We start from the raw sequence: 14,233 nt of genomic DNA, 5'->3' as shown, positions 1-14,233 counted from the left end.
GACTTCCCGGGAGCGAATGAGAGGCAGCTGTATTCGCAGGCTAACTTGTCAGATCCAGGGCGGTTTGTTACACTGGAGAGACAAGTCACGTTTGGTCAGGCACTGGATTCGACGTGAGTAACGCCAATAAAGGAGCGTTGATCCACCACTTTTATTCCAGATATCGCGTGGTTATTATGTTTGTGTAATGCAAGTGTATGCTGCACTTCTCTAAAGAAACTGGAACTTACTGACAAAGTTAACAGATCTACTAAAAAAAAGCAAATGCTTACCTTTCGGGGCATACCGCTTATCATGGACAGGAAACGCCAAATAGTCAACACAACAGATACATAAAGCTATCTCTCGTGGAAAGACATAGAATACGGAAGGATGGGTTTCTTTTACCCAGCAGAAACAAAAGTAACACTGAAACAGGTAGCGATTAAGCGAACAATTCACACACGAACCGGCAACAAGGGGATAAAAGCATGCGCTAATAGCTCTTATAAACCAGCTGATTATAAGATAAATGCGTCAAATTAGCAAACAAATAAATATATCAGGTTTCCACAAGAAACACAAAGAGACGTAATTTCGAGTAAGACATTTTCAAATCGCGCTTGCGTTTTTGCCTGACACAGACGGTTTGTGTGTTTTCATCTTACAGTAGTAAATGTTTCTCGACATGAATTGAACAAAAATAGGTGTCTTACGTGTAACATGCAATTGTTCGAGGGGTCATTGTGTTTTCCTTCGTAAGTCACGCATTCCATTTAAAAGGGCAAGGGATAAAATTGTAGTTATAGTAGCTCTGGACACGATACATCGGCTTTTTAATAATTTTTTAGGGAACTACTGTTTTTCTAGTTTTCAGTGAGTTTATAATGTGCAGTGCAAGCACGTGTGCAGAAAGAACAAAGATTCGATTTATTTATGTAATAGGGGTTATTAAGTTACCAACACCGATGGTTGTCAAAAGATCCTAATCAGATTACGCAAGGTAACTCCCGTGAACCGTGCATGGCACCCCTCTTTCCGACCCTCTTATCGGAAAGAAGCAATAGAAGTTTGTGAGCTTGTGCCAACACGGATCTGCGAGTGTAAATACGTAGCTGAGCCATTTAAGTCTGATGACGATAAAAGAAGTCAATTTCGTGGAATGCGATTTTTTAGTGTCCAGAGAGGGGTTGTATATTTTAGTAAAATGATCAGCAATGTTTGCGGCTATTGTTCGTTCGAACTATGGAAACCCTGAGAACCTGATGTCAAGAGATGGAACTAAAGCAGCAAGCAGTTGAATTATTGAGCAGAAAAATGTTAATATAATACATAAAATGTTATTAGACCCGACAAGTACGCTGAAAACAAGATCGCGGCCAGACTACTCAAACATGTCCGCATGTCCGATGTTTACTGCTATAATTCTTTCGAACTGTGTTAGAGATAATATCCTGATGTGGAGAGATGGAGTTAACGGCAACACGAGGTTAATTCAATATCGGTTCAAAGGCTATTAAATGACAATTGAAATGTTATTAGACCTGAACAATTGAACAGTAACAAAAAGGCGGCAAGATTAATTAAACATACTAGATGTTTGCGGGCGTAATTCTTTCAAACTTTGGAAGAGATGATTCCGTATTTCAAGAGCTGGAGTTATAAGTAACAGTATTTTTGCTTCATATTATGGCATAAACTGTAGAAATAACACTAAAAATGTTATTAGACCTGAAAAGTTGCAAAAATGGCCGATGTTTACGGTCATAATTCTTTTAAACTGTGCAAGAGATGAAATCCTTATATCAAAAGATGAAGTGACAAGGGAAAAGTAGTTTAACTTAATAATAAGCCTGAGACTGTAGTAATAACACTCACGATGTTATTAGACCCGAAAGGTCGCATCTCGTTACAAGATGGCGGACGTATTAATCAATTATGGCCTATGTTGACGGTCATAATTCTTTTGAACTGTGGGAGAGATGAAATCCTTATATCAAGAGATGAAGTGACAGGAGACAGTAGTTTAACTTAATAATAAGTCTGAGATTGTAGTAATAACACTAACGATGTTATTAGACCCGAAATATCGCTTTTTTTACAAGATGGCGGACGTATCTACAATTATGGCCGATGTTGACGGTCATAATTCTTTTGAACTGTGGCAGAGATGAAATCCTTATATCAAGAGATGAAGTACCAGGGGACAGTACTTAAACTTAACATTAAGCCTGAGATTGTAGACCCGAAATATCGCTTTTTTTACAAGATGGCGGACGTATCTACAATTATGGCCGATGTTGACGGTCATAATTCTTTTGAACTGTGGGAGAGATGAAATCCTTATATCAAGAGATGAAGTAACAGGAGACAGTAGTTTAACTTAATAATAAGTCTGAGATTGTAGTAATAACACTCACGATGTTATTAGACCCGAAAGGTCGCATCTCGTTACAAGATGGCGGACGTATTAATCAATTATGGCCGATGTTGACGGTCATAATTCTTTTGAACTGTGGGAGAGATGAAATCCTTATATCAAGAGATGAAGTAACAGGAGACAGTAGTTTAACTTAATAATAAGTCTGAGATTGTAGTAATAACACTCACGATGTTATTAGACCCGAAAGGTCGCATCTCGTTACAAGATGGCGGACGTATTAATCAATTATGGCCGATGTTTACGGTCATAATTCTTTTGAACTGTGGGAGAGATGAAATCCTTATATCAAGAGATGAAGTAACAGGAGACAGTAGTTTAACTTAATAATAAGTCTGAGATTGTAGTAATAACACTAACGATGTTATTAGACCCGAAAGGTCGCTTTTTTTACAAGATGGCGGACGTATCTACAATTATGGCCGATGTTTACGGTCATAATTCTTTTGAACTGTGGGAGAGATGAAATCCTTATATCAAGAGATGAAGTAACAGGAGACAGTAGTTTAACTTAATAATTAGTCTGAGATTGTAGTAATAACACTTACGATGTTATTAGACCCGAAAGGTCGCATCTCGTTACAAGATGGCGGCCGTATTATTGTACGTTATAAGATATGTGTGAAGTTTGCGACCATAATCCTTGCGAACTGTGGAGCAAGAGAGATTCTAGTGTCGAGAGATATAGTTGCATGTAGCGGTTGTTTGATTTTATACACAATTAGAAACTAATAATAGATAAAGACAAAAGTTATTAGGCCCGACAAGTTAAATGGCAAAGGCAAATAGCAGAACACTGTCGAACATGGCCAATGTTTGGAGCCATATATTTCTACCGCAAGATTGAGAGATGGGGTTTTGCTGTAAAGAGATGAAATGTATATTAGAGAGGTATTCCATAAAATGTAAAAAAGGAAATAGTGAACGCATTTTTGTAAAGTTATTACCACGTGCATATTCATATTGATGTACGTTTTCGCACTGAGTGTTAGGAATTATTTGAATACAGTTATCGTTGCGCATTTGCGTTGTTTGTTTGCACGTGTGCGCAAATGTTAATTTTAACATTCCTTCTAAGGTGGCAACACATTGGTAACGACAGTTTTTTAAAAACCAAAAGAGAAACGAATTGGCAGTGTTCTTCTAGAGGGCGAATTGGCAGCTGGCGAATTGGCAGTGAATTGGCAGACAACTTCAGCCCGGTAAAAAAAATGGTGTTAGTGGAAGAGAGGAAGAGAGTAGAAGAAGAAAATCGTCGGTCGATTCATGAACAATGCTTAGCCAAAAGAAGTACGGCGTGATAGGAAGCTTAACCGAGATTTTGCGTCACTGCTTCCGCTCCTATAGCCTGAGAACACAGAAGCCCGCAGTACGTCTGTGTTCACGCCACCGCTTTCAGCGTATTCTAACACAGTTACCGACTGCTCAAAGAAATGGATGTGACTTTTCTCCACGGACAACGAATCTTACTTCGTAAGCCTCCAATTTTTAAATTTTATCTTTTGTTAACGGTACTCGTTTTAGGCTTTTTTTCAATCAAGTTCTCTCGTATCCGACTGCAGTGTCAATAAAAACAGAACACTTGCTTGCACACGTCCGTGGCAATGGCGCTCCTGACTGCACTGCCACTGTCAATAGAGTTCTTTCCAAAAAAAACAACTTCGTCTTTTCTAACTTTGCGTAGCGCCGAAGCAAGACTAAAATCCCTTCGAAAAATTATTTTGGGCCCGACCACTTTATAAGCTGAAAGTGTTTCGGGCAAGTTACGTTCCTTATAGCGTAGCTCACAGTTGGCCCTCTGCAATACAATAAGGAGATTGTTATTGGGTATTAAGGTTAAGAGGAAATTAAAGAGAATAGATTGCGTGACAAGTCCAAACTTCAAAGAAAGTCTGCGTTGGAAGCTTTACAAGCCTTCGAGCAAAAGCTCGACGCAATGGCTTGGCAAAAGAAGCTTTGCGTTTTTAATGTGTGGCTTCTCACAGTTGGTAAGTTTTAAATTATGTGTAGCATTACGAAAGAGGTGGCATCACATTCATTGCCTTGTTAAACTTCCCTACTTATACAGGAAATGATCAATGTCGGAGTAATCTCGTTGCAGAAGACAAACTAAGGAATCCAAACTTGTTATTTTGCTTGCTAATATCCTATTTAATAAGTTAAGCGATAACTTGCGATCGGAATACGTGTTTTGCCTTTACTGAAAATGATAGCCGATTTTACAGTTTGAAGCCATCTTCCAGTTGCAGATTTTGACTCTATATACTAAGGGAGTTTGGTATGTTATATGCAAATAAAGCGGTATTCTGGCTCGAGAAAGCTATATTTAAGTATGCCTACCAGAAAATTACTTGACTTAGATACATTTCACAGACTAGCGCAATCTCTTCAATGAAAATACTAATATCAGGCTGAATATGTGTAAAATATTGCGAAAATATGTACAGTAGCTGTAGATAATCATATTAGCAGCATATCAACAAGGGTAGCCATTATACATGTTGGTATGAGAAGGAAATGAACATAGATTTTTAGCTGAAATTAAACAACGTTGTACTTGGCGTATCAAAATCAGTTTATCGTCGAGACCAGTTAATGAGGCAATGGGAATACTTCAAGTGCAGTCCATTCGATTCCTTACACCGTTGATGACAGTACATCGGCCATAGATACGTAATCCTCGAGAATATGAAACTACAAAAGTATTATGGTGCTGTATTTGATTTTGAATTAACCTTACTATCATAAACGTCGAATTCTGAAAGAGCAAGAGACAAATCAGAGAACACTTAAATGATGATGTAATCTCTTGCTTTTATACTAGAGTATACAAAAACACAAGCCAATAAAGAAATTTGTACCATAAGCAAGACAAGTTGCATCGTGTTATCATCGAGTTATCTGCGGAATTAGGAATTCGACACTGCGCAAACATCAGAATTAATTTAGCAGTGGGTGACCTTGAACTCGAAAGAGCACAGTAAAGGAATAAGACAATTAGTACAATTGAAGCCTTGGATTCTATCAAAGCCATCCACAGGCAAGGGAATGGAAGGAAGAGCTCTACCATCGCCTAAAACGTAAATCGGTCAAAACGAAGGCGCTATGAATGGACGTATTGCAAAACAAAGCATTAAAACAAGACATGTTTGGCATTTGGCAAAAAGTACTCAGTCTGTCATAAGCTCAGTGACCTTGCGTCTGTCTACGTCTGCAAAATAAAACAGATGAATCGAAAGATCACGCTTTCTAGCTGGCAGTAAAAACCGACAGGTGCACCCCACATTTAAGAAATCTTTAAGTTAAGGACGTTTTTAAAACGCACTTTTGAAGGGATGAATAATAACAATCATAACAAAATACTTTTCTCCAAGAATTTCACTTCATTGCTGACCAGAGTGCACAGACCATATCCCATTTCAGACCAAATCGTCAAAACATATGCTTTATCCGCAAAAATGCCCCAGTCCATCTCACAACAAAGCCAAGTTTGACAAGCGTGACAAGTCGCTGACAAGTTTTTATTACCAGCGTGGATAGAACAGTAGGAAGTTTATTTAAGTGGTTGTTTAAACTTCCTTATGCTTCTCTTTTAACTGCTTGGTTTCTGTTTAACTGTGATTTCGTTGCAGTATCAAATTTTTTTGTTATACAGACACTACATACTATACTAGCGGAACTGTGTATATGGTAATCACATATAATTAAAACCATTTATTTACGACTATCGCAAATGAATCCCTCATAAAAATGGCACTAAGCGATTTTACCTTAACCCTATTCAGACCGGGGGAGCGGGGCTTTTGAGGCCCGCGCTGACTTTGAACTATAAAACTATATAACTTTTTAAAGATTTAACCAAACGCTGCCAAACTTTCTGAGTTTTCCTAAAATTTATCTGGCAACAATTTGGTAGGGTTGGATGATGTGTCAAGAACTTGACATCACCATGGCAACGGCATTTTGACAGGCATGTTTTCCCAAACTTGTAATTTTACGTGTTTCTGTTAATAAAAATCAACTTAAATGGAATTATTTTTACATTTTTACCGGTTTAAGGCACATTTTTATTTATTTTGAGTACGTTGCAGTGATTTTGGGTGGTTTTCTGGCATTTTGGAAAAATTTTGAAATCCAAGATGGCGGATCCAAGATGACGGCTGTTTTGACATCATGATGTAATTGTCACGTGATGTGACGTCACCATCCCACGTGACGTATACCAAAAGAAAGAGTTTTGGACATACAATACATCCTATAAGTTTCATGGTGATTGCTTAAATATTCTGGAAGTTACATAGGGGGGGCTTCCGAAGTCCCCCCCGGTCTGAGAAGGTCCAAAAAAGCCCGGTCTGAATAGGGTTAAGGTCTCATAAATAGCACAATTTGAGTGATATAAATAAAGCAAAATATGACGGGAGGCAGGTAAAGAGAAATTCGCTTATTCCGATGCTAGATGAATTCCGTTTCGCATTTTTATAGTTGCATTGATATTCTGAGGGAGAGGAAAAGTATTTTTATTTGCAAAGAGGGATAACAGAAAAACATGAGAAGAATGTATGTTAACATTATTTTAATAAACATGGTTTTCTTTTTCCTTTGTAGTTTTATTTTGTTACATCCAGCTGAGCAACGCAGAGCACAGTAAGTATGATTCTAGTACACTTATGCAAATGCTACAGTCTTATTGGCTCAGCTATCGTATACTATCAGCCGTTATAGTTCACCACTAAATTTTCTCCGATTCTGATTGGTTTAAATTGAACACGTGACGCGATAGTGCCCGTCCGCCGGAGGGCACTATCAGCCCATAGTGCCCTCCCGTGAAAAAATGCCCGGATCGATAGTGCCCGCCCGTGACTGTTTTTTGTAAACAAGCTGCCTGCAGACAAAAAAACCCAACCAAATTCACTGCATTTAGTGGGTTTCTAGTCTGGTTTTGTTTCGTTTGTCAAATTTTGGCTTTCAATTGAGTTTTTATCCTCAAAATTAAAATAATTCACGATGCTTGTTTTTGTATGTGCGCGCGGAAGAAAATTTAGTGGTGAACAATAAAGACAATAGAATGTTTCTGTCTCGGAACTATCGGTCTGATAGTTGCCCCTTGGAAATTTGATGTTCTTAAAACTAGCATATTTGCCCTCGAAGCTTCGCTTCTCGGGCTAATATTTGTTTTAAGAACATCAAATTTCCGCGAGGCAACTATCAGCCGATAGTTCCTCGACAGAAACACTCTATTGTTAAATTAGTGTACAGGCGGTCGAAGGTCGTCTTTGAATTGGCGACGATTTCTGTTCTCTCCAACTTTTTAAAGGGAGCTTTTACTCAAATCCCGAGAACAATGCCAGAGGGATATTCACCATTACGAGAATTTAATCCGTCTTAAGCGCAAAGTTTAATACTTATATGTTATTTGCCGGATCAAAAGATTCTTAATGCACATGCTTATAACATATCTAAACACGCCCCAGACATACAGATTCTGACGTTTCCTTTGTTTGTTTTTTCAACATGTAGGACCGAGCTACTATTAGCCAAACTGATGTTTAGTTTCTCAAAATCGTAAAATAAGAGAACTCAAAAGACACAGCAACAGCAACAAAAACTCCACCACCAGAAAAAAACTCTTTGCACAAGAAAGATACTTGTAGCACTTGGTGTAGACTTTTGCCTAAGTTTACCGCCTTTATGTGGTCTTGTTTCAGGGACTGTACAAAGACTGAGAATTATCTGTGTAAATATTACACTGATGTTAAATATGCTTTGTGTAGGTTGCAACTTTGATGATGGCTTGTGTTCTGGCTGGTCACAAAATGATCAGGATAAGTTTGGCTGGGCTAAAGGAGAAGGTCCGACACTTACGCATAATACGGGGCCTTCCGCTGGCCATGGCGGAGATGGTGAGTCACATGACGTCATATGACGTCATAACCATCAAAAATGTGTCATCTCGTAGATCAAGCTAATGGCTTTTTACTTAATGTTAACTAATTTTGCTGTGCATTTATAGAACGAGTGGTGGCCAATCGCTGTCCTTTGTACCACGGTGGTGGAATGAATTTGCGTGTACGTCCGAGGATTAATTAACCAGTCTATTTGGTGGCCCCTCTCTATTAAAGAATACCTTAATGTATAAAATAAACAAATTATATCAAATACTGGGAGCTTGAAAATACAATAGAGAATTAAATTTTTTCAAAACAAAACTTTCAAAACTTGTAAACAAAGGTTTACAAGAACAATTTTGACGATATGTTTTGCACTGGAGACCGGAAATTACCAGGCAAATAATATACATTGATTTCTTTTTTTAAATATCTTTATTAATTTCTTTTTGTTTGTAGGAGGCTACATGTATATCGATGCATATTACGGAAGCTATGGATATAAAGCTGAACTGGATTTTTCCGTGCCGAGTTCTGATATTGGGAAGTTGTCCTGCCTGAAGTTTTATTATCACATGTATGGAGATGATATTAATACTCTCAACGTCTATAACGGTACTACAAGAATTTTCACTAAATGGGGAAACCAAGGCAATAAATGGTTGACCGCAAAAATCACGTTGACTTTGCAAAGCAAAGTAAGTTGTATTTGTAAAAAGTGGTTTTTTATCTTTGAATACATATAATGCAACTCATTACGCTACCATATCGAGGGTTTTGTCGTTAAATTGTTCCCCTGTGATAAGTGAAAATTAATAGAGATTGCTACCAATTTTCTTCGATTGCAATTCTGTAAAAGACCTTGACAGCTGAACACTGTTAGGAAGAAAGAAATTCGTACACCTGTATTCCGGCTCGTTCCACACCACGGTCCAAATGAATCAAATCTCCAGGGGAAGACCAGTCTGGGGGTGGCTCAAACTTTTGTTTGTTTGTTTGTTTTCTTTTGTGACCTGCATGCCTAACCAGTATGATGACTACGTTTATAGCGGAGCTCCAGCGCGCGAAGCACGCCAGCAGAGCACCATGGGTAAGGGAATTTGATAAACGCATGACGCCGAAGAAAATTGGTTATCGAGTTAGCGTACTCTCGAGAGTATTTTCGCAACATTTTAAGAACCAGAAAATTTAGCGTGGAGCTCCGCTTTTAGGCTAGGCTTTATCTATATATTATTTCTTTACGTGCAATCCTAGCTGTGAAATCCGTTTACCGAGCACAACATTACTTGAGTACAACGGTTAACTATTAATAGTTCCATTAACTATTAATAAAACGTTATTTTAAGTTTTGTAATATGCACAAAGAAAACCAAACATAGATACACATTACATGCATGTATTGGCCAACGACGTAAACGTTTATGTTGCTTAAATGTCATTTTTACACGTACTTAGGTTATGTTCGAGGGGATCAGGGGAGATGGCCCAAGAGGCGACATTGCTATTGATGACGTGTCCATTATCGATGGAATCTGTCAAGGTACATCCGGGACTAAGCATACTTGGTTAACTTATGAATAATGAATGACACTAATGAACATTTCAATGAATAATCAGGAGAAGCTGATTAGTATAAGAATCAATGAGTTATCAATGACAAAAACTTTTGCAACTGTTGATTGCCGATAAAATTTCTATCTATGTTAATGATTACTCTAGCATTGATTTCTTATTGACATCATTGAAACAAAATCGATTAGTTAATAGGCAGTTTGAACAACCATTACAGCAATATGAGATGTCTACTGATGTACAAGTCAACATCGTTTGAAACGCAAAATGATATGTTAGCCTGGGTAAACAATAAATATACAAACAATTATAATTATTTTGCCCCTCCTGGCCTCCCCATCCACTAATCAAATCTTGATATTTTTTATAAAGCCCGGACTGAAAAATGATTCCCTATTTAGGGGGAAACAATAACCAATAATCTGGTGAACTGGTAGTTTTTAGTTTCTTTTCTGAAACATTGAAACGTTTGACTGATAGTTCAGTTTTACCAAAACATTTTGTATGCACTGTGATCTAAGCTAACCAATTTAAAAGAACCCTATTAACCCTATTAATAGGAAACAAACTGGACCTATATAAATGAGAGTAAACCTCCCCCCACGGTTTTATAGGTGTTCTAACTTAAGGGATAAGGTGGCACATAAAATACTCACATGTAATCTTTGTTAACAACATTCACTGTAAATGAACTTATGATGGAAACCTTGTTTCTCGTTTAGCCCCAGATAACAACTTTTACTACTTGGCCGACTGTTAAATGCTAAAATGTACAGGTATAGTCGCGTTATTTGAGCTTTAGGAATCCAGTGAAATAAAGGCACAAACGTTCAAGGCAACTCTTATATATAAAAATACTTAGTTTGTAGGCTAATTTCAAATTAAGTCTTTAGAAAAACAAATTCACTGGATTATCCCAGAACTGAGTTATCTGTAACGTTAAAACCACCTGTGCAACTAACAAAGCTTCTTTTTCTTCTTTCCTCTATTTCAAGACTGTTCCAGCACTTTAAATGAGACCTTTGGCCAAATTGAGCTTACAACGACACGTTCCTCTGATCTTCAATGTGACTGGACAATACACAGTGCTGGTATTCACGACGCTGTCGCTTTCATTTTCGTACAAGAAATAAATCTTTACAAATGCAGGTACAGTGATCAACATTTTTTGAAATATGGTTCATCATTTATTTTCAACATTTTATCACAAAAATCTAAACTGAGTAAATGAAAAATACCTAGTTCGTGTTTGCACGAAATGATTTTCGACAAGGGAGTTCGTTGAAGCGGCTTCGAGCGCCAGTAAACCAAACTTGACCCATGCTATACTGCCGAATATGCAGTCTTTTAATGTCTCCTTCCCACATCCAAATCATATATCCTATATATCAGAGATTTGATATTTTATTTTTCTCTAATTTATTTAGCGAATTTGTCAAAATCATCAATGGAAATGGTACTGAAGTACTCTATCACCTTGGTTGTGACACGTTTGCTCCAGAAATTCTAGCAGATGTTCCTTTTGGTCTGTCAAAGAACATTTCCGTTCAAGTGTATTTACAAAGTCGTGGCCGCCGTGTCAAAATGAAATTCGCCATTTTGAAAAAGAGTTTGACGTCAGGTATGCAAGTGACAATCTCTGTATCTTCTGATGTACTGCTGCTAGCAGTATTCTTGCTTCTGCTCTTGCTATGTTTGCAGCGTTTTTCAGGCATTTAAAAAGGTCACTATAAATACGGTTGCGGCCGCAGCTGCGGTCTCGGCTTCAACTTCTACTGTGGCAACAGATACTGCCACTTCTTCTGATGTTAATGATACTGCTGCTGTTGTCACTGCTAATTCTTCTATTGCTGCCTTACTGCTATTAAATGCTGCTTCTACTTCTTCTGTCACGTCTTATATTTATGCTTCTGGTCGGATACATTTGCTATTGCTGCTATTGTAGTTGCTGCTGTCGCTGCTACTGCTTCTATTGCCACCGCAGCAACTTTGACGACTGATGTGGCTACTCTTTCTTCTGCTAGTGCTATTGCTATTGGTTCTGTTGCTATTGGTTCACTACTACGGCTACTGCTGCTTCTGTACCTGGTGCGTTTGGCGCTGGTGCTACTTCTCCTAAGTCTAAACGTTTGTTGAATGAGGATAATAACTTTATTGTATTTATTTTATTTATACAGCCATACCCCTTTGGGGTTGGAATGTAACAATCACCGACCTGGCATCCACCAGCTTTACCCTTCAATGGACGAAGCTAAATACAGTCGTTGACGATAATGCGAGGTTTTACATAGTTGAAATAAAAAGTATCCAAGACTATGTGTTAACCATAGAAACTTTACCAGGAAACACTACAAACGCAGTGATCAAGGGACTGTCGCCTTCTACGAAGTATCGTGTGGGTGTTTTTGGCGTTGATAACACTGGACAGCCCTACAAGAGCTTAGAAAATATAACTACTACTAACAAAGGTACGTGACAATAGCCCCACACTCTCTTCACCTTAGATTGGATGAAAGAGCTAGTGGGAAGTTGAATAGAAAGAAGTAGATATGATGAGCAATATGCTAGGTACCTGTGTTTAACGCAGTCCGAAATTTTTAGCATGATTGTTACTGCTGTTGTAAAGAAAATATATTGATACGTTATCCGGGCGTCTTCTCAAGTCGTCCGTTCACTTTTACACTTTGCACTGAAACTTTGTAAGTTCCATCCTAGCCAAGTTTCATCCTTATCTTTTACATCAGTTAGTGCGTTAGACTTGTAATCGAGCGGTCTGATTTTGAGCCCTGACCTGGTCACTGTGTTTCGTCGTAAGGCACTTCACTCACAGAGTGCTCCTTACTCCTTATATACTGTTGGGGAAACCAAGAAAATAGTGCATGGTAAAAAGCAATGGACAAGCTTACCGACCAGAGCCAGAAGCAATATCACTGAACACTTCATGCTTCGTAATAGGAAATCTTGTTTGCCGGCCACTAGGCCCGTGACAACGTACCTTGTTAACCATTTCGAGTTTTCCCATAATGGACATAAACACTCTAATGAATTAGAATTTCCTCCGTTAAATTAATAAATAATTGAGTTAGAATTCATTGCTTTACTGAACGTTTTTTAATTATTATTTATGTGTGTAGTATTTTGCGGTTCCCGACCAAACACTACTCGGATAGTCGGTGGTACAGAAGCACCTGTCAACAGCTGGCCATGGCAAGTGATGGTGACAAACAATTCAGGATCTCATCTCTGTAGTGGATCGTTAGTGGATCCTTACTGGGTGGTGACAGCAGCTCATTGTATAACAAGAAAGACTCCGTCTAGTATCAAGATAAGGTAACTAAGTATTTGATTTAATTATTAAATATAGAGACGCAAAGAACTCAAAGATTACCATACAAGAAGATAGTTATGATGACAATGATAACGTATAGGAGTGGGAGTAGGAGTAGGTGGAGGAAAAGGAGGAGAAAGAGGAGGAGGAGGACTGCAGGAGAGTATTGAACAACTGAAAATATCTTTCGGTTTATTTGGCTTTAAAACCATTCATTTCATTCGCGTCCAGCAATACATAATGTCGGGTTTTGCAATCAAAACTGCAAAGCAAACTTAATGAAATTGCATTTACCTTTCTATCCGAAGTCGTGTCAGGACACCCAAATAAGCGAGGTGAAAGAGAATAGTTTCAATTGTGGCATGCTTTTTTTCAGATTGGGAGCCCACTACAGAACAAATAGCAGTGTTGGAACAGAGCAGCACTTCGGGGTTGCACAAATCATCATACACGAGAATTACAGCATTCCAAAGTCACTCAGCAATGACATCGCCTTGATTAACCTTGTGAGACCGGCAAAACTTGGTAAAGATGTTGGTCTTGTTTGCTTGCCAGACACTAGCCATCACCTTCCCGTCGACAATCCTAACAAAAATTGCTGGATAACTGGTTGGGGAAATTTATCTTCTAGCGTCTCTTCACCAAATACCCTGATGCAAGCGTCTGTGCCACTGGTGTCAAATTGCACGAGTGCTAAACCGGGCAAAATCGACGATTCGATGCTGTGTGCTGGTCTAGATGAAGATGTTGATGCCTGTGGGGCTGAAAGTGGTGGACCATTGGTGTGTGAGTTTAATGGCACCTGGTATCTTGAGGGAGTTGCCAGCTGGGGTTATGGATGTGCTCAAGCAAATAAATATGGAGTATATGCTAAAGTCCGAAGATTTAAACCATGGCTATCAAAACGTATGTACATGTATGCTGTCGTCCAACCTAGTGTTGTACCACAAAACCAGCCATCTTCCGCATTAGGTATGTATAATCAGTACCAAAGTATAAACACATCTCCTTATCCTTTACTGGTTGGTT

At 38.4% G+C, this 14,233-nt stretch overlaps 2 protein-coding genes across 4 annotated transcripts in view; one reads left to right on the top strand and one right to left on the bottom strand.

Moving 5' to 3' along the window:
* Window positions 1–5,086, bottom strand: part of LOC144650346 (MAM and LDL-receptor class A domain-containing protein 1-like) — a 32,377-nt gene extending 27,291 nt beyond the window's left edge. The window contains exon 1 of the mRNA XM_078510037.1: window positions 4,977–5,086. The gene's annotated coding sequence lies outside the window, so the exon portion shown is untranslated. The remainder of the gene's footprint in view (window positions 1–4,976) is intronic.
* The window catches only part of LOC144648698 (uncharacterized), a 197,111-nt gene that overhangs the window by 170,251 nt on the left and 12,627 nt on the right, over window positions 1–14,233 (top strand). The window contains exons 1-10 of one of the 3 annotated variants that reach the window (XM_078508316.1): window positions 4,305–4,407; window positions 7,025–7,063; window positions 8,191–8,319; window positions 8,764–9,002; window positions 9,760–9,844; window positions 10,872–11,025; window positions 11,304–11,497; window positions 12,054–12,344; window positions 13,011–13,206; window positions 13,581–14,176. The exons of the other annotated variants lie outside the window; for them this stretch is intronic. Coding sequence (XP_078364442.1) covers window positions 4,356–4,407; window positions 7,025–7,063; window positions 8,191–8,319; window positions 8,764–9,002; window positions 9,760–9,844; window positions 10,872–11,025; window positions 11,304–11,497; window positions 12,054–12,344; window positions 13,011–13,206; window positions 13,581–14,176 — 1,975 coding nt within the window. The 5' untranslated portion in view covers window positions 4,305–4,355. Of the gene's footprint in view, window positions 1–4,304; window positions 4,408–7,024; window positions 7,064–8,190; window positions 8,320–8,763; window positions 9,003–9,759; window positions 9,845–10,871; window positions 11,026–11,303; window positions 11,498–12,053; window positions 12,345–13,010; window positions 13,207–13,580; window positions 14,177–14,233 lie in introns of those variants that run through there. 3 annotated transcript variants of the gene reach the window in all.

This window comes from Oculina patagonica, chromosome 1, assembly GCF_052425735.1.
Source record: "Oculina patagonica isolate OP01 chromosome 1, crgOcupat, whole genome shotgun sequence".
Lineage (NCBI taxonomy): Eukaryota > Metazoa > Cnidaria > Anthozoa > Scleractinia > Oculinidae > Oculina > Oculina patagonica.
The sequence above is the reverse complement of the archived record's forward strand: the minus strand, read 5'-3'. Positions and strand labels throughout refer to the sequence as shown.